This window comes from Tetranychus urticae, chromosome 1 (assembly GCF_039701765.1).
Source record: "Tetranychus urticae isolate SD_2017Ah chromosome 1, NJAU_TeUrti_SD_1.0, whole genome shotgun sequence".
Classification (NCBI taxonomy): Eukaryota; Metazoa; Arthropoda; class Arachnida; order Trombidiformes; family Tetranychidae; genus Tetranychus; species Tetranychus urticae.
In genome coordinates, this window is record NC_142958.1 from 23,429,034 (window position 1) to 23,452,858 (window position 23,825).

A 23,825-nucleotide genomic window follows, 5' to 3' on the forward strand; every position below is an offset into this window, starting at 1 on the left:
AAACTAGGCTGAAGTCTCATTACTTGTCTCTGCTCAAACCAAAACCTAAATTTGTCTCTGTTTCTGACTGTTTTTCTCTCTGTAATTGTGTTTCAATTTAATCTTTTTCTCAATAATCTTCTATTGGTCAACTTATTATAAACATACATTTACTTCATCGACATCTTCATCTTCATCAGATTTAAAATTATTCACCTTGTACCTGAATTAAAACAATAGTATTATATAAGATGGCTGACCAGCTAACTGAAGAGCAAATTGCTGAATTTAAGGAAGCCTTTTCATTGTTTGATAAAGATGGTGATGGTACAATTACCACCAAGGAATTGGGAACTGTTATGAGAAGTCTAGGTCAAAATCCAACAGAAGCGGAATTACAAGATATGATCAATGAAGTTGATGCCGATGGTAATGGTACTATTGATTTTCCTGAATTCTTGACTATGATGGCTAGAAAAATGAAGGATACAGACTCAGAGGAGGAAATCCGTGAAGCTTTCCGTGTTTTTGATAAAGATGGTAATGGTTTTATTTCTGCTGCTGAATTGAGACATGTAATGACCAATTTGGGTGAAAAATTGACCGACGAAGAAGTAGATGAAATGATTCGTGAAGCCGATATTGACGGTGATGGTCAAGTTAATTATGAAGGTAAGTAATATTTCAAATTTTCAATCAATAGTACATTTATTACCTATTATAGTTGATATTTTGTCATGTATTTATTTGTCTCATTTTTCTATTTTTTTTTTATTTTTTTCCCATTTTTCCTATTTTTCTATTTTTTCTGTTTCTATCTCTGTAATTTCTGTATTTCTCTATCACTCTGTTACTATTTCTCCATTTCTCGACTACTCTATTACTCTATTACTCTATTACTATTTCTCTATTTCTATCATTTATTTATTTTCTCTCTCTCTCTTTGTAAACAGAATTTGTAACGATGATGACATCCAAATGAATAAAAGCACAAGGTTAATTGTTCATTTTAATTAGATCCAATGGATCCAATCAGTGACAGGGATAAAAATTAATCAATAAAAGATGAAAAGCAAAAATACAATGGAAGCTATCATCACAAATCTTCATTTTTCATCCAACAAAAAATGGAACGTTTTTTCTGCGTTGCTACAATTTTCACAACTTCTTCTTCTTCTTGATTCTTTATGTTCAGCCATACTTTAATTTTCGGTCAAAATTTCAATTTGAAACTGATTGAAAATATTCAAAAAAAAATATCCTCAGATTCCGGTTTTTCTCTCCTTTTTCCTCTTTAATCTCATCACATTCAGATCAATGTAATCAATTCACGCTTTTGACTGCGTGGTCTAATAGATTATATAACACGAAATTTGCTTTTGATTACTTAATTAAATTTATGTTTTTTGTTTTGTTTTATCTGACTTCACTTTCTCAATTGATCAACGAGTAATCAAAATTGTGTAAATTTCACTTTTAAATTTGGATTAATTTTGAAAAGAAAAATCTAATCCAAATTGGTATAAAATTGTTTGATTGTATATCAATTTCACATTAATATTACTTCAATCATCACTATTACTATCGCTTTCACCCTAAACATAACCATCACTATCACCGACTATCATCAACATCATCTTCAACATTTACTTCATCACTATCATCAACTTTAAATCAACAACAATGATCGCGGTTCAATCAAACTTTGAGACAGTTCAATAACAAACTTATTAAAAGGGATTGTTTGCTTGTAAATTTTTGTCCTTAAATTATTGTCACTTACTTGTAAGTTCTTATGTTTGCTTGCATCTCAATGCCTATTGAAATCGCATAATAAAATTAAAAATTTTCTTTTAAAAGAGAGGAAATCGTAAATTTTTCTTAGAGCTCCATAAAACTGCATCATTAAACTATTTAATCCATATGTAACAATAATTGATTTCTCAGCAACTTCAATCGCCATCAGCAAAAATAAATTTGAAAGCTATCACTCGGTTGTTACTTCAAGTACTGTCAATCAAATTGATCAGTCTTATTTCATATTTCTATACTAGGTCATACGATCGCTCAAAATTGGAGCATATCAATTGATAAATCTATTTTCTTGAGTTGCTATAACTTTTCTCGTGTTTTGAGCCATATCTGGATGATTATCAGTGATATAACGATGAATCTCTTTCATCTTATATGATCAATTGACTGAAATCTTAACGACTTTTCAATGTGCCGCTTTTCCGATGCTCAAGCGAGTTTAGTAAAACGAACCATCGGTAGATGGCAATATAAAGACAAAGAGGTAGGCCTTGTTTTTGGGAGGAGGAAGAAGAGGAAAGAGATTTCAGTTTTGTTAGACATTTTCTGAATTAAAGGCCAGGTTTATATCCAAAATAACTCCCTTCTCAGTGTATTTCTATCCTATCATCCTCTACCTCGCCTCTTTGAAATCTTGAGCATCCCTCAGCATTTGCCACCCACTTGCTAGTTTTTTGTGTATCACACCAAACTTTCGGACAGTCTACTGATTGTGGGCCGGAATTCCTGATTTATCCATCCTTCTATCCATTCAATTGTTAATTTATTTGATGTAACCCAGAAAAAATTGTATATGTGTTACACATAATGTGTATGCGCGAATAGTGCTTATATTGAATGAGTTGAATGATTTCCCCCAACCAACTGCAAATTTGGTAAACCTCTGACCAAACCTTCTTGTCGACGTATCTACCTTTCTTTCTCTTTCTCTTCCTCTTATTTTTCTTTAAATAGTTTTTACTCGGTGTAAAGAAATTAATCAACAAACTTGATCAACACTTATAAAACTGTGGAAAAATAGGCTCACAGAACAACAGAGTGTAATCATATCCACCACCTTACAACAATGGCAGAACTGGATCTGAATTTGCTGGTAAGTGCCACGCCCAATACATAAGACACTATATTCACAGTTTGTACATAATAATAATATTAATATCATCCAATGGTTTTTTCATCTCAATATTATTATTTCGTTACGAATGATCACAATAATTTCATAGGCTCAACAGGCTCAACAACAGCAGCAGCAGCAGCAACAAGCAGCCGTGGCAGCAGCAGTTAACCAGGCTAATCAGGCACAGACAGTTGTCCAAAGTGTGGCAGGCAATGTCGTTAATTTTGCCCAGTTATCAGGTGGCCAAACGACGGTACCTCTCACAATGCGGCAGGGCAATGTACTTCAAACCCTCCAATTACCGATTGGGAATGTTCAACAGACGATACCATTGCAAGTTCCCATGTCAACGGCGAACGGACAAACGATATTTCAAACTATTCATCTTCCTTTGCAAGCAATACAAGCAGTAGCTACGGGTCAACAAGTGACAGTTCAAGTGGTTCCTCCGTTAGGACAGGTACAAATTTATGTCAAATTCAGAAGAGAGTCTAGGAAATGAGCTGAGAAATCATCAGTTGACTATTTGATACTGCATAGAATGACTATAGAAATAATACTCTACATTAAGGAGACATGGTTAAGTTTACTTTTTGCTTTTGTGGATCAAACAGCCAAGAAAGCTTTTAAGGCGACGGGAGGATATTGAGATAAACTCCAGGGGCTTTACCTATGTAACCTTTTCTTTGGAGCTTGGCGAGATTCGAACGCTAGCCCTAGATGCTAATTGCAACATATGAAATTTAGTAGCCTTATCGCCAATGCTAACCATTAGGCTAACATTATTTTAACAAATTAAGGATCACAATTAATTTATTTTTTGGTGTCACCATCTCGAGCATTTATAATAGAAAGCTGAACAAAATTTATCTTTAGAGGGCGACTAGAAAGAAACCTCCGTCTTTGTTAATTCAATCCTGGCTGCTAGTGTAGCTTAAGTTCATGCAATCTCAAAAGAACCGTTACTACTCATTTGTTTTCCTTGAGGTCAAATGCTCTATCTACCATGTTTCTCGTATGTTTCCTCTTTCCTAGTCTCTTCTAGATTGACATTTATTATTTCACTCCGTGATTTTTCATTTATTTTTATTTCGTGTTGATTTTAATCGTCCTATTTTCCTTTTTTCAATATTTGATATATTAGCAAATGCAAGTTGCAACCCCTATTCAAGTTTCTCAAGCCAATACACCCACAAATACTCAAGTTAAACAAGAGCCCGGAATCGAATCTTCCAACGCAAATCAAACTCAGGTAAGAACTTTTATGGAAAATTGTGCAAAATTTCACACTAACATGGATTTTTCTTTTAATTTTATTTCGCAGAATTCAAGCACATCTACTACAACAACAACGAATGCCGGTCAAACTGTTGTGGCTAATGTTCAACTTCCAAATGGGCAAGTTGGTCAATTAATTGCTGCTCCAAATCAATTATGGGGTACAAACGCTCTAAATTTATCACAATTCACGGGTTAGTTCAAATTCACTTTCATCTTGTTTTATTCAGCTCAATTCTGAGCAATATTTACATGTTTATATTCTGATATTTTGCTATTTTATTTATAAATTTACATAGGTATACGTGGGCCTAATGTAATTCAGGTTCAAGGATTATCCACCGGTGTCCAAACTATTCAAGTGCAAGGTGGAGGCCAACAGCAAATAATTACAGCATCGCCTGCTGCTATTCAAAGTTTAAGTATCACCCCAAATGGTAATTTCGTTACAGTGCCTGGCTCTAGTGGTCAACAGGTCAGTTAAAAGCAGTTTTGTCATTATTTTGCTTATTATTAACTGTTTTATTGTTTAACTTTGCCTTGCAGATACAACAAGATCCTAATGATCCTACTAAATGGCAAATCATATCAACCTCTCCTGCAACTATTCAAGCTGCAGGTACGTCCACTCCCGCCGCATTCACAAACAATACCTCTGGCAGTGAAACTGCTTCTACTCCAGGAGCCGAAGCTGGAACTGGACGTAAAATGCGTCGAGTAGCTTGCACTTGTCCAAATTGTCGTGATGGGGAGGGTAGAAATAGTGAAACAAAAAAGAAGCAACATATTTGTCATATTCCTGGTTGTAACAAGGTATATGGTAAAACATCTCATCTTCGAGCTCACCTTCGTTGGCACACTGGAGAAAGGCCTTTTGTGTGCAATTGGTTATTCTGTGGTAAAAGGTTTACTCGTTCTGATGAATTACAGAGACATAGAAGAACTCATACAGGTTAGTGATCAAATTAATTTGTTCTAATTTCCATCCACATTAATTCAACTTTTTAATATTTAAATTGACAATATTTTTTATTTTGCTGTTTTTTAATTAGGTGAAAAACGTTTCCAATGTGCCGAGTGCTTAAAACGTTTCATGAGAAGTGATCATCTATCTAAACATCTCAAGACTCATCAAGCTAAAAAAGTCAATCAGCAAAACCAAAGTGACGCAGAAACTGTTAATGCTGGTACAATAACAGCCGCTGCTCAAAATGATAGAACTGTCGACTCCGATCAAACTGAATTGGCTATTAATGAAAGTGTTGGTGATGGTAATTATAAATCTACAGAATTAGATATCACTAAAACTAATCCAAATCGCTAGAAATCAAGCAAAGTGTTGTTGTTATAAAAAATAGGAATTTTATTGGTTAAATATTTATTAGCTGGCAAATCAAGAAATGTAACCATGGAATTATAATTGTTTTGGATTGTTAATTTTTTGCTAATCCTGTCAAGAAAGAAAGTTTTTATGTCGTATCTTTGTACAAATCGTGACATCTTTTTTGGAAACATTTATTATGACAATTGGACTAAAAAAGTTAACAAGCTAAACTCAATTGCATGAACTTATTGGAATCAATCAGGAATTTTGTCAACATTTCTCAAGTGATTTTTCAGCTCTACACTCTCATATAAACATATATTCATTTTTACAAAACAAGTTCATTTTTTCACTCTCATAATGAGCCTGATCGTTACAACTTCTATTGACGATAGTGATTCAACATAAAAACAAAGAGATTTACAAAAAAGACATATTTTGGATTAATTGACCAGGTATTAACAAAGTGAATTTACATCTTGGTTGTTGATTTAAACAATCTTCGTCGTCGGTGGATGGTGCGCCTCATCTTTTCTTCATCTATTCCCCTCAACTCTCCCTTCGTCCACATCTCTTTGTTAGCCTCTACTATCTTAAAAGTTTGCCTTTTCATCTTATATTAATTTCATTTTTTTCCTTTCCTTTCCTTTTCGTCCATTTTTGTACATCTTGTTGAAAATTTAACATGAAATGTCTCCATTTCCTCTTTAAAAGCATCTATTCTTTTCCTAATTTTGTTTCGTCTCAACTTATTCCTGTTCTGTATAATCATGTTGATCACCAACCTTATAACCAGTTCCACTATTATCACCACCATCAGTAACATTTTCATCAACTTGATCGCTTCTTTATCTTCGATTATTTTTCATCCATCAAATTTTTTATGCATTTATGTGATCATCGATTCTCACCAGTATCACCACATTTACGAGTAATCAGGCACCGAAAAAGACAAATCGACTACAAAAGGAGCCTAAAAACACCGAATATGAAAATGATATTTCTTAAATACCCTCCATTTCTCCCAAAATCACAAAGATATATTATTTCTAAAGTTGTGACTGAGTAAAACGAAAAAAAATCATTTACAGCAAACCCAACTTTTGCTTCTATGGCAATATAAAATAAAAATATATATAACTATCAAATATATATATGTATACAGAAAGTAAACAAAATTAACAAAATTAAGAGATCGAACCAAGGTTTCGAGTTTATGTGACGTTGGTCATTTTTCTTTTTATACATCAACCACTTCATATGGAACTTCTTAACCTTGTCTTTCTGTTTTCTCTTATTGAACTTTCTTAGATTTTTAAATAATAAAAATAAGTTGACCAAATTTAATTTAAAAATTAATAAAACTTAACTTAAAAATCAATACTAATCGTGTTAATTTCTGAAAGATGATAAAATGATGCTCTCATTTTGGACTTTTAATTTGCCATATTCAAAACAATTTGGTAGAAATTTATGATTTACTCGAATAGATAGTGATTTCGTTGAGATAATTTTATTTTCTTTAATAAACAGAGTTGGTTTATTCTGCTCTGGTCTTCTTTTCTTATCTCTGACGAGTTTGATATTTCTCATTTCATTCGTTGGTTTTTCATTTTTATTCATTCAAAAAGATTGGCGTAAAGTTATAAGAGAACAGAATTGTCAATCTGTCGATCTTGGATGGGCATGAAAGAAACATGAGACTTAATAGCCAGATCTAGCCCCAAGTGACTGGTCGAGTACTTTTGAACACCAAGTTGTCAAGTTGTGATTTGCTGCAAGAATGACCAAAAATTGTCACTTTTAGGCAAATGAGTATCGTCTCAAATGGTCAACATGTCTGAAAATACAATGTAAACAATCTCAAAGACCAAGTTAATTACCGCTTGATTGCACCGATTATAAAGTTTTTCAGATGGGCTAACAATTATTAAGAATCTGAATTTATGCAACTAAATGTTACCAGATTTTTCCCATTTTCAACTCCAACAATTGCTTTTCATTAAACTTTGGCAGCAATTATACATAGGTTTTATCCTTGACTGATACTTATGCACCGTTGAGTGTACCTCAAGTATAGGCATTTTTACTTGGAATAATCAAGTTAATTTTTTGTCAACTTACTTGGAAAAAATCTCTGCTTTTAAAAATATCGTTTCGTAACACGTTTTATTACATTCAACTTATCTGTAAACAATCAATGAGCCGTGCCAATTTCCAGAGTAAGCATTTGTTCAACAGTTTAATTGGTTTTAGTGAATTTATAAATATACTTGTGATTAGTCAGATTACAATATACTCAAATGCTGTTGAAACAATTATAATTGATACGATAACTCCTTTCAACTGCAAGGTAAGCAATCATTGGTTGTATCCATCTATGTGCAATTTAACAGTTTCAATGTAAAAATTCGAGAAATTTTCAAATCTGTTTAAAATCATGTTCAGCTCCTTAACTGTTTGATTACAGTGAATATTGTGGTTTATTAACTTGAAGTGATTGAAAATAAATAGTTGGCCAAATGTAAAGATTTTTGCTGTGCTTCATATAGGGGCATGTCTTTTGTACACCTCATCATATGTTCATAAGAGCTAAAAAACAACACTCATCTTTTTTTCATTTTTACATTTTCTTTTATCAGTTTCTCTAACTGTGTATTTAATTAATAATTATAAGTATCTTACATCTATGATTATCTGATCAACAATAATCTATTTTTCATCAATTTATCTTGTGTCCTATTGATAATCTTAAATGTCTAATCTATTATTTATTTTAGTTATAACTGTTGTCTTAATCAACTCAGTATTTTGCAAACAATCTCAACATGATCATGTAAGTGACCAATAATTGTCTAATTATTGATAATCAACCTTTTACCATTCCTTTCAACAGTTGAGCAAAGAGTCACATTTTACAGATGACAATCACCACAATCCCGAGTATGATCACGAAGCTTTCCTTGGAGCCGATGAATCTAAAGCATTTGATAATTTAAGTCCAGAGGAATCAAAAGATAGATTATCCAAAATAGTAGATAAAATTGACACCAACAACGATGGTAAAGTATCATTCGACGAATTGAGAATATGGATACACAAAAGCCAAGCTAAATACATTTTAGATGATGTAGAAAGGCAATGGAAAACTCACAGAAACTCGGACAAAGATTTACTCTCATGGAGTGATTATAAAAAATCAACTTACGGCTTCATGGATGATTTGGATAGTGGAGTCAGTGAAGAAGATGCCAAAGTTTATAATGACATGATGAGAAGGGATGAGAGGCGTTGGAAGGCAGCTGATGTCAATGGCGATGATCTTTTGACTAAAGAGGAATTTACTAATTTTCTTCATCCAGAAGAAGCTGATCATATGAAAAATATTGTTATTGATGAAACATTGGAAGATGTTGATAAAGATGGAGATGGTAAAATATCGCTCAATGAATATATAAGTGACATGTATAGCGGTAGTGATGGCGCCGATTCTGAGGTTCCTGATTGGGTTCTCAGAGAGAAGGATCAATTCAATACTATTCGTGATAAGGATAAGGATGGTTTCCTTGATCGCAACGAAGTCAAAGATTGGATTATTCCTGATGATTCAGATTTAAGTGGAGTTGAAGCAAAACATTTAGTTTCTGAATCAGATGAAGATAAGGTTTGTTGATAAATTAATTTGAAAACGGTTAAAACCCGTGAATGTTTTTTAATCGAAATATTTCTTTTTCTTTTTTACTTCAGGATGGTTATTTAACAAAAGAAGAAATTTTGAATAATTATGATTTGTTTGTCGGCAGCCAAGCTACCGATTTTGGTGAAGCGTTGATGAAACATGATGAGCTTTAAGTGCTGAATGTTTGGCTTGAAAATCGATTTTCTAACTGTCTTCCAGCCTTACGTCCATGCCTTAAAGAAACAGACTCAGATTGGAAATTTTTATATTTACTCACTCACTAAATTTGCAAAGTGCTTATACTCAGTCAATAATTTGCTTATTCTGGAAAATGTCAATGTCAGGATGAATTTCGAGATCATAAAAAAATGCAAAGTTTTTCGTTTATGATAAGAGAATAAATTTTTTCATTCTTTATTGGAGTTACAATTCAACTTGAAAATCTATTTTTTCTAATTGAGCTTTTAATTTGATCTTAAATTGGTTTATAGAATCAGTAGTCGCTGGTTGCAATGCTTGATTGTCAGTTAAATCACGCAACACATTGCTCTCTATAACTTTTAACTCTTTCAACATTTCTCCAAGGCACTTATTACATTCATCATTCACATCGGCCGATTGAGATACCTCTTCTGGTCTATAGTAAATTGCTTGTATCAATCCTTTGAAAAAGTGTATTTTTTCAACGATTGGGAAAACTTCAGCATATCCAGCATCAAATCCTTTTTGAGTACCAGCTGAGCGACCCTCTGAAATACCATCACGTAATCCTTCTTTACCAATAGCTTCACTTATCTTTTCGTATTCCTTACTCATCAAGGCTAATTCATCTCCATCTTCATCAAAGACATCATCCATGATTCGAGTTGATAGACACTATAATGAAAGCTTAAACTGTAACATTAATTAAGCAAATTTACATGGAAACTAATAATTCAGCTGGTTAAACTGAAAATTTTCATTTTCACGCATGTCTTGTTTTTAAACCGCAGCGGGTTTTTGAAAACGAAATGCAAAGCTTGAGTTTATCTCTTTGAAATAAAAATTAAATAACATGGGTTGTTATACAGATTAGCGTTAAATGTAGTAGTCTAATGCATGATGGTGATCAGCTTAAAATGTTGCCGTTATTATCAAACAAGCCAACAATTTTTGTTTTAACTTAAACGTTATTGCAAAGGTTAGATGGAGATGATCTAATAATTTAGCAAATCGCTATCAATCGATAATAGCATGTTGTAAGTAGATTTCGTGTGTAACAGAGCAACCTGACTGCGAAAATTCAATATTAACTTGGATTGATAAATTGATTATCAATAAAATTTGTTTAAAATTAAAATAGATTTTGTCAGATATTTTCTGATATTAGATGGCGCCAAAGCCTATAATTTTTTTATAAAAATTCAGAGGGCATTACTGTCTAAAATCTGTGTGATTTTTTTCATTTCTTTTCTCATTATTTCAGCGTTTCTAGTTTTTGATTAATTAAATTAGTTTTTTAAGTGTCTATTAATTAGTTATTTAGATAAATCAAAGGATTACCTTATACACAAGCTTCAATAGTGCAACTTTGAAAATGTCATCGACCAATGAGCAAAATGTCTCTGCTGATGATGGACCGCAGACTAAAAAGTTGAAGACAAGTGATGTTAGTGAAAAGGTGGAGGATGCCGGATCTCACAAGAATAACAACAAAGAAGCAAACAACATCGATTCTGGTGGTGATGGTGAGGTCGTTGATGTTGTTAGTGGTGACGACAGTGGTAAGGATAGAGAATATGACCCGGAGACGCAAAAAGCGCTCGAAGAAATTGACGCTTGTCAAAATGAAATTGATTCTTTGAATGAGAAAGCATCTGAAGAGATACTTAAAGTTGAGCAGAAATACAACAAACTAAGAAAACCCTATTTTGAAAAACGAAATGATCTCATCAAGAAAATTCCTAACTTCTGGGTTACTGCATTTGTCAATCACCCAACATTAACAACAATTTTGGAAGAAGAGGAGGAAGAATGTCTTAATTATTTGTCCAAATTAGAGGTTGAAGAATTTGAAGACATCAAATCAGGATACCGGATAATTTTTCATTTCGAATCGAATCCGTATTTTGACAATGAAACGCTCATAAAAGAATTTCACTTGGGCTCGACCGGAGACCCTGCTTCGACATCAACACCTATAAATTGGAAAAATACTGAACTAGCTGGTCGATTGAAAGAACAAACCATGAACAGAGTAAATATTTCATTTAGGAAAAAGAAACGATCAGTAGGAAGGCAAACTTTTTTCACTTGGTACCTTCAGAATGGTGATGCATCGGCTGATGATATTGCAGAAGTAATTAAGGATGATATGTGGCCTAATCCACTACAATATTTTCTTGTACCAGACATGGAAGTAGAAAATGGCTTGGACGAAGGCGAACACGATGAAGATGATTCGGAGGTTGAAGAAGTAAGTAAATCTTATTGTCATAAGTTTATGTATCTAAATTTTTTGTTTTCAATTTTCAGGGCGATGAATCAGTCGTTTTACTTGAAGAAGATGACGAAGAAATCGGTGAGGAAGGCGAGGAAGAAGAAGGTGAAGAGGAAGTTGGTGAAGAAGAAGAATACGAGGATGAAATAGGCGAGGAAGAAGAAGGTGATGAAGATGCAGATTAAAGGCGATGTAATAAGAAGATGCAAGAGGAAATTTACTGATTATCAATCAAACGACAACTATTTGGTTCAGATCAATACAAAACGGCAACAACATAAACAAATACAGTTTATCTTTAAATTTGAGCAATCATTCTCAAATGAAAAAAAATCCTTAAATTTTCATTTATGTTGTATCTTCTTTTTGTCTTGTTTATTCTTCTCTCAAGAAATATTTCCCGTTTTGTTTCCATCTCCTTATCATCTGTTTATCAAATTTTCTTATTGACATGGTTATAAAAATGAAAAATTCCTCATCCAAAAAATGCCTCATTTTGTAACCAATATAATAATTTATCACTTTATAGTTTATATCCCAATTAACTTGTCTTTAGGCTTAAAGGTATACAATTTAAAATTAAGTCCAGATAATAAGCTTTACAAAGATACTATGGAAGTCATTTTACTCAGCAATGAGTTCAATAATTAGATAAAATTTGATAAAATCCTTATCAATCTTAGTTTATGTGATTATGTGCATCTCCAGAAGACAGATAATAGAATCACAGACGAACACTGTTAGATTAACCTAATCAGGAAAAACTATAATTTATTTATTAACCATATCTATAAAATATAATAACATCGAATAAAAACAATACTGGATTAATGGCCTGAATATTAATTATTAATATAACTATACAACTAACAAACCTGAATATAACTCATTAAACCAGTTTATTAAAATAAGAATCAGCCAATACAAAATGAACAATCTTATTTTACAAATATAACACTTTTATTATGATTTAATTATCACTCTTAATCACTCGTGTTGGAGATTCTTTGCTTGAAAAATCATAGTTTCAAAATTGAAAGACTTTCATCTTTAAATGAAAAAATTATTTTGGTAGTTCAAAGGTCTTTTTGATGAGGTTTTTATTGTCACACTGTGAGGCAAAGTACAATAAAACCAAACTGAAATGAAAACCAGAAACTGGTTTTAGGCTTTTACTCTCAAATAACCAGATTTAGGTATAAACATAACCGAAACCATAGTCTAAAATGGAGAATCAGGCTGGACGGGTTTCAATCCCCGACTGCTGCGCAACTGAATGGTTCTTTGTCTAGGATTTATAGTCATGGTTCGGTAACTGATAACCAAAAAATGTATTTCAGTAACTATAAACCAGTAACCATCTTTCTGTTATTATTTTATATTTTATGATCTTAAACTGAACTGTAAATTGGCAACTTTTTAAATCAAAGGTATCTTAGGATTATTTAGATAAATTGTCTCACAATTATGATAATGAAAAGATAAATCCAATCAAACCTCTCAAAAGTTGCAAAGAAAGAGTTTCCTTTTTAATGTCGCTTTGAAGAGATTTTTGGTGGCGTCATCTGCGAACAATTACTGCAACTTGAGTTTAATAATCAACTGTAATTTTAAAAGTTACTTTTTAAAACCATAGATGGCTGTATGCAGTGTGCAGAGAAAAAATAACCCGAATTTTGAATTACCCGGCTTAGTATTGCAAATTAAATCTTTCTTTTAATAGCTTGAATTGATCAATAATTTTTAATCATAAAAAATAGACTCTTTTGAATTCAATAAAATGCTATAAATAAGCTTGAGAAATCCTGCAAGCGAACTGAATTCAAATTGAAGATCGAAAATATTAGCTAATCATTTAAAACATTGGTCGATGATTGTCTTGAAAAAATGTCTCATGAGATTATGATTTATGAGACGAAAAGCTATTCTATTGATCATTGGTTTAACTTATTAAAAAATCACTTTAGTTTATAATATTGATATTTCTTTAGCTTTCTATAGTTTTCTTGACCAACCATTTTTATTAGCTTAGTTTAAACTGATTGTTAAACAAATCCACTGATTCTAATTAAATGGCTAGGATATGTTAATACTGTAGATGGCGTTGTTTAGACCATTGCGGGATTCTTGATCAGTGGATCAGGCTGTGGCTTCTTTCTTTACACAGCTGGTCTTAGACACTAAGGCGGGAAATATTTCTCTCAAAGATTTTTAGTCAACTTGTAATTGTTTTAATTGTGTATGAATTAGCTGTTGATAATGCATAAACCAAATTTTCAACCCCATTCTAATAATAGTGTTCATGATATGCCCCATCATCATCATCAACAGTTCCATTCAGATCACTCTCGCTTTAAAGATCCAGACTTTGACTGTAATAGAGACAAACTATGGTTCCAAAAGCTCAAAAATTTTCTAATTGTGGCGGAAGATGATCTTCACTACAAGGCAACAAAGATTGGTAAGATTCGTGAAGATGGATCACATCTTAAATCACGATCATCTCGATTGATTTTTAAAGAGGTTGAAGATAAACTAGCTCAACTGCAAAAAAGTATGGACAATTTTTACGTGTTTTTGAATGAAATGAACAACCTAGAAATCAAATATGATGCCATTGTTTATGACTGTGATACCCAGCAAACTCCAAAGAAACCGACAAATGAAATTATACATGATTCGACAAACACATCAGAGTGTGGAAACATTGACTCAGGATCATTGACAGATTCAATGCAGCATGTAGGAAATACAATTCTTAATGGTATCTCTGAGAGTGATCCAATTTTTAGTGACTTTTTCTCATCTCCTATTGCTGCCTCTGTTGCTTCATCATTTTCATTAACTTTTACGACACCCAAATCTGGCAAAATTAATACTGATTCGCCTCTTAAAACGCCTCTTCACGGGTATGATGTTGTCAGAGACTTGATAAAGGAATTCCAGAGTGTTGAGGAACAACCTTCATCTCCACTTGCATCATCATCTACATGTAATATCCCTTCAGATACTCCTGTTGCTCCCGTATTGAAATTTGATTTTCTCGTCAATGAAACACAGACGACAACTCCTGCAACTACACAATCTGACCCCCAGACCAACAGAAATCCAGAAAATAATGATTGTACATATGTTGTCACCCAAGCAAAATCAGCCATGATTGCATCGCCTTCTGGTAGTGAAACAAGAAAAGTATTTAGAAGTAAAAGATTTAATTTAGATAAATTTAGAAATTACAACGCCATTGGATTGAAAAAGAAACGTGGACGTGAAAATAACCCAGAGGTAGCAATGGTCACCACAATTGAAAAAGTAGATGATGAATCTTCTGCAGTAGTAAAATATGATCCTAAAACATCCAAGAGTATGACTCCGCAACTTTTGAAAACTATGAACGTCGATGAATTTTTGTCACAAGTCCACCAAAAGCTCATAAACTAAATTTTCTAAACATCTATTTATAAATTAGTACCCGAAAAACTACTTTTTAAATGAATTTACTTTAAATTAAAGGTCGATTCTTTGCATACAAATAAAAGATTTGGTAAACAATTTTCAATTTCCACATCTTATTCCATCTAAAGAAAATAATCTGCTAAACTACTGAAATAAATTCCCAGGGTAAACGAAAAGTGTATAAGGAATCAAGTCAAACGCTAATATATCTGTTCACCATTCAAACATTTGTCATCTTTTCAGGAAAACTGATTTGATGAACCTGAGATATACAACCAATAGACCAATGGACAAGCAATTAAAGAGTGGAATTAATTTGGAATGACACTTAAAATCTGGGAAGTTCACCGATTGGAATAATGAACATGAGACATACAAAGGCAGAATACAACAAAAGTATGTGTATGAGTGCCAGTGTACAATGCTGAAAGAAAGTTGATTTACACCTAGAAGATGGCGAGAGAAAGGAAAGTAAGATAGAAGGGGAAAATGAGGAAACGATGAGAAGAGATGATGATAATGAGAAAAAAAAAGAAAGTAAAGCAAGTGAAATGAGGTCAGATGAATTGGATGAAAAATTGCTATTAGTTACTTCGAAATCTGGAGTTGGAAAGGAGATAGCAAGAGACGAATAGAAAGAGAGAGAGAAAGAAAGATAGATCTAAAGAGAGGAAGACTTTGCCTTCAAGAATATAATATAACTGAGAGTGAATAACATTTTCACTCCCAGTTTGTTGAAGAAAAGAGAGGGAAAAAGGAAGGTAAAAAGAAAGAGAAGAAAGAAAGAGCTGCGAACTTGTGTGTATATCAAATGAACTGCTATTCTGTGCTCAGACATTTACCGTTCTCAATCCATTTCTCTATCAACTAACTCACTCTACACACTCAAATCACTTTTACCAAGTACAAATTCGGTGACCCCGATTCCTTCATCATCTTATTCTTGTTTCTCATCATCATCGTCATCTTTTTATCTTCTCTTTCTCTATGGTTGTTACCCTTTTTTTACCATTCACTCATCTTTTTACCAGTTTTATTTGGTTCGTTAACAAGTTCAAGTAAGGATGCAACATCCCAAGGAATTGAATTCACCTTGATCAAATTTAACCCAATCAACAATATTAAAACCATATCAACCCAAAACTAAAAGTACAACATTTTCCAATTTTTATTTTCCTATTTCCAACTCTGCTATATCAACCAAACCATATCAACAAGGAACGGCAATTTAAAGTGAATCAACTAATCATTGATAAAAAATACAAATCAACGAAAACTCAAATTTAACTAGTTGTCTAAATGTAACAAATTTTTATCCATTTGGTATATTTGTGTGTTGATTGTTTACATTTACAAGTTATTTACACAACTCCATTTTACACAATTTACACCTTTTTTGCGTTCAAATTTTATTGCCATTTTTTGTCAATCTATTTATAATTAGAGTTAATTATGAAAATACTTACACTGCACAAAGTAGTTGTTATGGGTGCCGGTGGAGTTGGTAAAACTTCACTTGTAACCCAATTTGTATCACAACTTTTTCCATCATCATATAAACCCACCGTTGAGGACTTTTACTCGCACACAATAACACTTCCAGGTAAGTCAACAATTAAATATTATTGCAAAAACATTTAATCACAATTAAGCTGATCATATTTCTAATTGTTGATACATCTGTTGATATAAAATGAGCAAATGTACAAAAAGAAGCAGCAAAATGTGTAATACAATACAATGATTAGTTTACATTTTTGCTGTTTCTTTGGATTTTTGTTTTTCCCTGGATTGACCTGACCTGATATGCCTTTCTTTTCACATGAACCTCGTTTTGTTGAGCAAAAAAGTTATTGAAATTTAGCCTAATAAACCCTTTAAGCTTGAAACTGTCAAGAGCTTGACCCACATTCTCAAGGTCAGACTGTTAGCTGAATATCGATCCTTGTTTCGATCAACTCTGTCTATTTGAACCGACCTTTCTACATTTCTCTGTCTTTATTTCCGGGTTCCTTCCTCTTTTATATTATAATACTTCTTGTTATATCTTACATGAAGAAAGAGGAAAAAGAAAGAGATAGTATTGCTTCACCTTTACCTATCCTTTTTGATTATTTTAATTTTGATTAAAGTTCACTTCTTGGTTAAGTAAATTAAACAATTTCAATGCGCTTTGCACTAATTGTTGCTCTAATAAAAAGTCTAGTTTTACATTTATCTCGTGTTTAAAACTGAATAAGGTAAGTACCGTATGGGTTGATCCATGTGTTGGTTGCTTTCAATTACTATTGTTAGTGGGTCATTGTGCATTAACATAAATAAAGGTCTAGAAGTAACCCTGTTTAGACTTGTTTTTTGAGCATAAAACTTTAATAAGACTCTGGAATAATATATTATAAATTGGAAATTATAAAATGAAGCGATACAAAATAAATGACTACTCTAGGAATCGAGGAATAGCTGTTAGTTGAAACAAGGAAATTATTAATAATAAATTGAAGACTTCAGATGATATGAAGGACTAGATAATTTGCTCGTCTATTTCAAGCTAGAATGTTTGCCTTAGCTTGGTCAAACCTGGACTGAGCTTTTGGAAATCATTCAATGGGAACATAATTTAGAGCCACTTGAAGAATAACTTAGGCAAATGGAACAAGGTCGGAACTTGTAATATGCAAATGCAATTATTTTTTAGACACATGTAATCATGTTTTCTGCAAGTATTCATCAAGAGCTGGTCAAGATTTTTGTATGCTGAATAGGAGAATGTTTCTGAACCGCTCAGTCAGAGTTTCAGTGCTCTGCTTCGAGAAGTATAATAAAATCTATCAGAAACAAATCATGTTTGATCTATTATTTTGCTTGTTCACTGTTTATCCTTTTGTTTTTTATTTCACTGATTCATAATACTTATCTTAGCACTTTGAATAGATGCAGGACAAATTTAATTTTGATGTATTTATAATGCAGGTTAACTGAGGCAGTTTCAAATTTTATGGGTTTGTCATATATTTCAGGTTTAGGTCAACTCCAATCCAAATAACCGTTTAATTTAAAATAATAAAAAGTGTGCCGATATAATTTTTGCGCTTTATCTAATCTTTCAATTGTTTCATTTTTGTTTATATTTGTTATCATAAAGATGGTATGCGTCATACGGTTGAAATTTTGGATACAGCGGGAACTCATTGCTTCCCTGCAATGCGTCAGCTCAGCATTCAAACCGGGAGAGCATTTGTATTGGTTTTTTCCGTTGATAGCCTTCAGTCTTTCTATGAGACCATCAACTTATACGAGCTCATCACCAAAATAAGAGGTAAACATTATTCCTAATCACACGATTGCCCAGCAAGTTCAAGTTGCACCATTCGCCAGTTTATTTTTACTGCCTTTTTGGATTATTATTGATATTCATCAATTGTTACTCTGATTATTTCTCAACCATTATTGACCATTTGGCATAATATTACATAAGAGTCAAGGCATTTTTCGTTTGCAGATTTTTCCTAGGATCATTAAGTTGCACATTTAAACATCAATTGTTGATGTTTTGCAGGAATGCTTATGAAATATGATTTATCTGTAGATTGGAAAGACAAAATTTATAAGTCAAAGAAATTTTCAGATAATTTTCAAACAGATTTGGTGAAAGCCAGGCTTAATCAAAAATTAATCTGCATTAGGCCCAATTTAGCACCGAGTCATGAAACGCACCTTATAAACTAGCAATCCAAAAATGTACCATGTCTAACCATTATGATAATCCAAGTTATATTTATATATTCATGTTGATATCTCTTTTCATGACAGGACATGAAGTTCCCATTGTCCTGGTTGGAAATAAGAGTGACCTTGATGAAGAACGTAAAGTTGATGCTGATCTGATTGATACAACTCGAAGTGAAGTGATGAACAATATACCTTATGTTGAGACTAGTGCCAAACTGAATACCAATGTAAAAAAGCTATTCCATGAGCTTCTACTTCAAGCTCGAGGGGATGGAAATAATTTGAAAAAAAATCGAACCCTAATACGACGGCTGGGATCCTTTGGGTCATTACCTAATATCAGTAAATTGAAACGAAAACCTTCAGGTGAAGGAAGTCCGGTTAAGCATGGTAATGGTGGAGGTGGGGGTGGACTAGGTGGTGATGGTAATAATAAAAATAGTAATAATAATAATGGAATTACCTGTAATGATGATGGAGTCGATTTAGATATTGTTAGGCCAAAAAGTAATGTACACCATCAACTTTCCCTGGAAGAAAGTGGAAAAGTAAAGCCTGATCCAGCTTGCATCATATCATAAAAGCCAATAACAAACGAAGCGCAAAAATCAAACAATAGCAACAGCAGATTCAGATGAAACCAAGGAATTAATTATCAAAAACTGTTACCGAAGACTCAAAAATAATATGAAATAGCAATTTTTCAACTAAATACAACAATAATAATCAACAATTCCAACCCATTGGCAAACTAAAGCGAAATGAAAAAATCCAACATTCACTTAATACAAAAACAAATGAAGCAACACAAGGAAAACCATAGATGATTTTGTTTTACCAGATTAACATTCACAACAAACACTTACATAAAATTAATCACTCACAGAGTCTCACTAGATTTATCATGTAATTAACTTTTCAGTTAATCTGCTTTTATTTTTGTCATCATAATCTGTTACATTGATAATAATTGAAATATTTTTCCCCTCGCAAAACACACAAAAAAAACAAAACCTTTTCTCTTGCCAAAATCAAATAGAGCTGAAGCTATTGTCGTAGTCCTTATTAAAACATGTTGAATAAGACAAGAAATTACAAATCTATTCCGATAACATAGTTAAATATAAATACATTGATTAATATTAATAATGTAACACTTTTAAATTAACAGAGTAAGAGTTTTAAACATAAAACATATCAATATTTTCGATTGAAAAAATAGAGAAACGCTCAGATTCCTTATTCTTATTCTTCCTTTTCATTTCTTTCTCTTCTTATCCCAACCCAATTTTGGGTTATTTGTTACTAATGTTAATAAAAGTTGAAAATAATCATGTCTTAGATGGTCAAGTTAATTGTCAATGGTTAATTTGTTGATGCAATTTACAATGGTTTAAAAGCTGATTATTATTCACTGTCAAATGGTCACAATGTTTCAACGTTTAATCACTTGGCCGCGACATTAACTGCCTACGAATTTTTCTTACCTGATTCTCGATCCTGGTAATTGTCGAGTGATTGTAACAATAATGCAACTATCAATGATAATGACAATATAATACAGTAATAAGAAGAAACCATTCCAATAAATTTGGCAACAACACTTTGAATTGTCATCATAAATGGTCATTGAAAATACGTGAAAACAATAAAAAACTAAAATCTCAAAATGTTTTCATCTTGATTGTTTCAAAAAAGTACATTAATAAATTTGCAAAGCTTTTAATTTCAAGTTTTCATAATTTTTTTGACGCTCAAATCAAATTTTTCACTATACGATAATGTCATTCAATTGGATGACTGATTTATCTGATCATGTTAAGTGTTATTGAAATAAGCGGCTTTTTCCCACCATGCACAGTGCTTCACTTTCAAACGAACACATTACATTTTAACTTACATGTTATTAGACACCCGTAACCCATTGAGGTAACCCAAACTTTCGCACCTTTAATCAGTCCTTATTGATGAACTTTTTGGTCTAAAAACAAGGTCTTTGTAACAGTAACTCATGTAATGATCGATGTAAGTTTTCATTAAAATATTTTTTTGTCAAAAAATTAGCTTAAACCATTGAAACTTAATTATGTTAACTTTTATAATAAATCTTACTTTTGCTGTAAAATTATTTTAATGCAAAAAATTGACTATAGATCTCACTGTAAGTCTCTATAATCAGAACAGGAGAACTTGTTAGAAGCTGCTTTATAAACAAAATAGTTGATGGATTCTTTGCTGATTTCTTTAAGCTTGTTAAGAGTTTAGTTTCAAAGTCTGTTTAATTCTTAGTTCAGTTTGACTTTTTATTATCTTTCTATGAAAGGAGATAATTATTATCGACTGTAATTATAACAACCCTTGCCATGAAGATACAACAGCGACATGTTGACCAGCTTGGATTGAAGTGCAAGGAAAAAAGCTGACTTGTTTGTTTCAACATTGAAGGATCATCTCAAAACTCTCCTCAGATTATTGTTGTTTGGACACTTGTTTTTTTATAATGGATCCAAGTTTGATTATATTTTTAATTTTGACATCTTTGGTTATTGTCATCACTTTAATAATTTTGTTTATTATAAGCCTTGACTCTGACCTGACTCTCTACTTTGCTGAAAAATTTGGCAAATCCATTAGTAAGTATCCATTTATACCTAAATTTTTCTCCCTTTTCCTCGTTTTATTTTTAACTTGTTGATTGCAATAACAGTGACAAACAACAGCAGCAATTATTTGATTGAATTGCTGTATGTTTTACTATCTGTAGATTAAATATTAGTAATCTATCATGTCAGCACAACACATGCAGAATCTAATATTGACAGAGAGTAATAATTTTTTCTTTCATATGTTGCAGTAATCCTAAAATCGTATATTGCATTCAAAATGTATTACAATGTACAATGTATTATAATTTCACTATTCATTATTTTTATCAATATCACAGGTGGTTTGAAAGGAAAAGTGGTTTGGATTACAGGAGCATCCAGTGGTATTGGTGAATCTCTTACTTATTTGCTGGCTAAAAACGGCTGCAAGCTTATTATCTCTGCTACCACTAAAGATCGATTGGATAATGTCCGGCTTAATTGTATTTCTGAAGGTTGTTACGATCTCACATCAAATGAATCTAAACTATGATGCTAACTACATTTAAATGTTTAAACGTGGTATTTGTATTCATATTTTAAAGGTGTACCTGAGAAGGATATTTTGGCTTTGGTCTTTGATATGAAAGATTTTAAAGTTCATTCTGAGATGGTCGAAAAGGCGATAAAAACATTTGGAAGAGTACGTATAAATGACATTTCGTCTGTTAACATGGATAAAGTTTTCGATAATTTAACTTTTGAACTCTTAATTATCGAAATGCTTTGTAGATAGATGTGTTGGTCAATAATGCGGGCAGATCACAAAGGGCTTCCTTCAATGAGATTGATGTGTCCGTCGATGAAGAATTGTACAAAATCAATACTCTAGGGCCAGTTAACTTAACTAGATTGGTTTTAAAACATTGGGAACAAACAGATAGCGCGGGAGCGATTGCTGTAGTAACTAGTGTTGCTGGTAAACTTGGGGCGCCATTTTCAGCATCGTATACTGCAAGTAAACACGCACTTCATGTATGTGATTGGAAACTGTCATTTTGTGATTTTTCAGTATACAGGGTGTAAATGTCAAATACGCGGTTTTGAATCGCTAATAACTTTTTTGTTCTTTGTCCGATTTCGTAATTTTTTTCGATTATATGTAGCCAAATAGTGCGAGTTTTGTTCACAGTAGTTCGAAAATTTATGTGATTGCATTCAGTGCGAGAAATTTCGCCTCAAAGTCTAAAAAGTTGATTTCTGCCGCAAATCACCTCAAAAATAGTCAAATTTTCGCAATTTCATGAATATTTTTTGCCTGAAAAATTCAACAAAAAATTATCTATCGAATGATGTCCACTTTGTGGTTGTATGATTTTGCATTCGAAAAATATCGGATCTTGAAGGTAGGCAAAACGCGCATTGAACATTGACATTTTATTTTGGATTGGTCTACTTTTCTTATCATGATATTTTCACTCGAAAAATTTAATCATTCAATATTTTCAGGATTAGAATTACCTGATTTTTCAATTTTCCAATCTTGAATCCTGGCAAAAAAAAATTCTGGATTCGACTATTTCCGAAGCAAAAATCAACTTTTTTGACTTTGAGGCGAAATTTCTCGCACTAAATGTAATCACATAAATTTTCGAACTATTGTGAACAAAACTCGCACTATCTGACTACATATAATCGAAAAAAATTACGAAATGGTACAAAGAACAAAAAAGTTATTAGCGATTCAAAACCGCGTATTTGACATTTACACCCTGTATATTCAAAAATCTCTTCTTTTTTCAGGGTTATTTTGAATGCTTACGAGTTGAATCTTTTCGTAAAAATATTAAAATCACAATGTGCTGTCCAGGTCCAGTTGAATCGAGAGTTCTGGAAAATGCTTATACTGGACAAATTGGTGAAACTGTTGGACGGAAACATCCAGAGGAAATGAAAAGAATGTCATCTGATAGATGTGCAAAGTTGATTGCTGTTTCAATAGTTAATGAATTAGATGAAGCTTGGATGTCTATTCAGCCACCTTTGCTATTTCTATACTTCAACCAATATGCTCCGAGTGTCTTCAAATTTATCAGCTCCATCTTCTTTGATCCTAAAGTTGCTCATAAAATAAGAGACGGTTAATTGTAAATTGAACTACTTAAAATAGCAAAAATATAATAGAAGTATTCAAGGAATGGTAGAAATATGAGCACAAACTTATTGCAAATTAGTAATGGATAAAATTTTAGCAAAACTATTTTCATGCTATTCAAGTGCAATATGCATTAAAATTTTATAAATTTCACACTCTGGATAATTTCCACTATTACAAAATAAAGTCTTACACTGAAAACTAAAAAGTATTTCAGATCACAAAGTTACTT

General features: G+C 32.3%; 7 protein-coding genes and 1 long non-coding RNA gene across 8 annotated transcripts; 6 read left to right on the top strand and 2 right to left on the bottom strand.

The window, feature by feature from the left end:
- Window positions 1-30: 30 nt before the first annotated feature.
- LOC107362368 (calmodulin) lies at window positions 31-1,398 on the top strand. The gene is made up of 2 exons (XM_015929412.3): window positions 31-651; window positions 933-1,398. The coding sequence occupies exons 1-2, from the start codon at window positions 231-233 to the stop codon at window positions 959-961; spliced, it is 450 nt and encodes a 149-aa protein (XP_015784898.1). The 5' UTR covers window positions 31-230; the 3' UTR covers window positions 962-1,398.
- A 944-nt stretch (window positions 1,399-2,342) lies between these two features.
- LOC107362364 (uncharacterized) lies at window positions 2,343-6,891 on the top strand. Its single transcript, XM_015929406.3, has 7 exons — window positions 2,343-2,884; window positions 3,015-3,368; window positions 4,053-4,160; window positions 4,233-4,380; window positions 4,486-4,661; window positions 4,733-5,138; window positions 5,239-6,891. The coding sequence occupies exons 1-7, from the start codon at window positions 2,858-2,860 to the stop codon at window positions 5,508-5,510; spliced, it is 1,491 nt and encodes a 496-aa protein (XP_015784892.1). The 5' UTR covers window positions 2,343-2,857; the 3' UTR covers window positions 5,511-6,891.
- Window positions 6,892-8,097: 1,206 nt separating this feature from the next.
- scf (Calumenin B scf) lies at window positions 8,098-9,618 on the top strand. Its single transcript, XM_015929409.3, has 3 exons — window positions 8,098-8,346; window positions 8,407-9,174; window positions 9,258-9,618. Exons 1-3 carry the CDS (start codon window positions 8,266-8,268, stop codon window positions 9,360-9,362), a joined length of 954 nt encoding a protein of 317 aa, XP_015784895.1. The 5' UTR covers window positions 8,098-8,265; the 3' UTR covers window positions 9,363-9,618.
- Window positions 9,566-10,047, bottom strand: LOC107362370 (uncharacterized). Its single transcript, XM_015929413.3, has one exon. The coding sequence runs from the start codon at window positions 10,045-10,047 to the stop codon at window positions 9,613-9,615; it is 435 nt and encodes a 144-aa protein (XP_015784899.1). The 3' UTR covers window positions 9,566-9,612.
- Window positions 10,048-10,642: 595 nt separating this feature from the next.
- Window positions 10,643-12,194, top strand: LOC107362365 (protein SET). The gene is made up of 2 exons (XM_015929407.3): window positions 10,643-11,644; window positions 11,704-12,194. The coding sequence occupies exons 1-2, from the start codon at window positions 10,766-10,768 to the stop codon at window positions 11,851-11,853; spliced, it is 1,029 nt and encodes a 342-aa protein (XP_015784893.1). The 5' UTR covers window positions 10,643-10,765; the 3' UTR covers window positions 11,854-12,194.
- Window positions 12,195-15,862: 3,668 nt separating this feature from the next.
- Window positions 15,863-20,187, top strand: LOC107362367 (ras-related protein Rap1-like). The gene is made up of 3 exons (XM_015929410.3): window positions 15,863-16,727; window positions 18,267-18,440; window positions 18,935-20,187. The coding sequence occupies exons 1-3, from the start codon at window positions 16,577-16,579 to the stop codon at window positions 19,432-19,434; spliced, it is 825 nt and encodes a 274-aa protein (XP_015784896.1). The 5' UTR covers window positions 15,863-16,576; the 3' UTR covers window positions 19,435-20,187.
- On the bottom strand, window positions 17,978-19,385 carry LOC107362371 (uncharacterized). Its single transcript, XR_016198072.1, has 4 exons — window positions 19,317-19,385; window positions 19,046-19,213; window positions 18,839-18,975; window positions 17,978-18,704 (listed from the first exon to the last, which is right to left on the bottom strand). It is a non-coding gene; the product is annotated as an uncharacterized LOC107362371 (long non-coding RNA).
- Window positions 20,188-21,097: 910 nt separating the features above from the next.
- Window positions 21,098-23,818, top strand: LOC107362634 (dehydrogenase/reductase SDR family member 7). The gene is made up of 5 exons (XM_015929736.3): window positions 21,098-21,486; window positions 21,798-21,953; window positions 22,044-22,141; window positions 22,231-22,473; window positions 23,242-23,818. The coding sequence occupies exons 1-5, from the start codon at window positions 21,354-21,356 to the stop codon at window positions 23,581-23,583; spliced, it is 972 nt and encodes a 323-aa protein (XP_015785222.1). The 5' UTR covers window positions 21,098-21,353; the 3' UTR covers window positions 23,584-23,818.
- Window positions 23,819-23,825: the final 7 nt, after the last annotated feature.

What these genes read in the sequence shown, in the direction of transcription:
- LOC107362368 (XM_015929412.3), top strand. Translation starts at nt 231, where the DNA reads ATGGCTGACCAGCTAACTGAAGAGCAAATTGCTGAATTTAAGGAAGCC. An exon ending in TGGTCAAGTTAATTATGAAG is followed by an intron (nt 652 to 932) that starts GTAAGTAATATT and finishes CTTTGTAAACAG; the next exon opens with AATTTGTAACGATGATGACA.
- LOC107362365 (XM_015929407.3), top strand. Translation starts at nt 10,766, where the DNA reads ATGTCATCGACCAATGAGCAAAATGTCTCTGCTGATGATGGACCGCAG. An exon ending in ATGATTCGGAGGTTGAAGAA is followed by an intron (nt 11,645 to 11,703) that starts GTAAGTAAATCT and finishes TTCAATTTTCAG; the next exon opens with GGCGATGAATCAGTCGTTTT.
- LOC107362364 (XM_015929406.3), top strand. Translation starts at nt 2,858, where the DNA reads ATGGCAGAACTGGATCTGAATTTGCTG. An exon ending in AACTGGATCTGAATTTGCTG is followed by an intron (nt 2,885 to 3,014) that starts GTAAGTGCCACG and finishes ATAATTTCATAG; the next exon opens with GCTCAACAGGCTCAACAACA. An exon ending in TGGTTCCTCCGTTAGGACAG is followed by an intron (nt 3,369 to 4,052) that starts GTACAAATTTAT and finishes TTGATATATTAG; the next exon opens with CAAATGCAAGTTGCAACCCC.
- LOC107362370 (XM_015929413.3), bottom strand. Translation starts at nt 10,047, where the DNA reads ATGGATGATGTCTTTGATGAAGATGGAGATGAATTAGCCTTGATGAGT.
- LOC107362634 (XM_015929736.3), top strand. Translation starts at nt 21,354, where the DNA reads ATGGATCCAAGTTTGATTATATTTTTAATTTTGACATCTTTGGTTATT. An exon ending in AAAATTTGGCAAATCCATTA is followed by an intron (nt 21,487 to 21,797) that starts GTAAGTATCCAT and finishes TCAATATCACAG; the next exon opens with GTGGTTTGAAAGGAAAAGTG. An exon ending in CGATAAAAACATTTGGAAGA is followed by an intron (nt 22,142 to 22,230) that starts GTACGTATAAAT and finishes AATGCTTTGTAG; the next exon opens with ATAGATGTGTTGGTCAATAA.
- scf (XM_015929409.3), top strand. Translation starts at nt 8,266, where the DNA reads ATGTCTAATCTATTATTTATTTTAGTTATAACTGTTGTCTTAATCAAC. An exon ending in AACAATCTCAACATGATCAT is followed by an intron (nt 8,347 to 8,406) that starts GTAAGTGACCAA and finishes TCCTTTCAACAG; the next exon opens with TTGAGCAAAGAGTCACATTT. An exon ending in CTGAATCAGATGAAGATAAG is followed by an intron (nt 9,175 to 9,257) that starts GTTTGTTGATAA and finishes TTTTTACTTCAG; the next exon opens with GATGGTTATTTAACAAAAGA.
- LOC107362367 (XM_015929410.3), top strand. Translation starts at nt 16,577, where the DNA reads ATGAAAATACTTACACTGCACAAAGTAGTTGTTATGGGTGCCGGTGGA. An exon ending in GCACACAATAACACTTCCAG is followed by an intron (nt 16,728 to 18,266) that starts GTAAGTCAACAA and finishes GTTATCATAAAG; the next exon opens with ATGGTATGCGTCATACGGTT. An exon ending in GCTCATCACCAAAATAAGAG is followed by an intron (nt 18,441 to 18,934) that starts GTAAACATTATT and finishes TTTTCATGACAG; the next exon opens with GACATGAAGTTCCCATTGTC.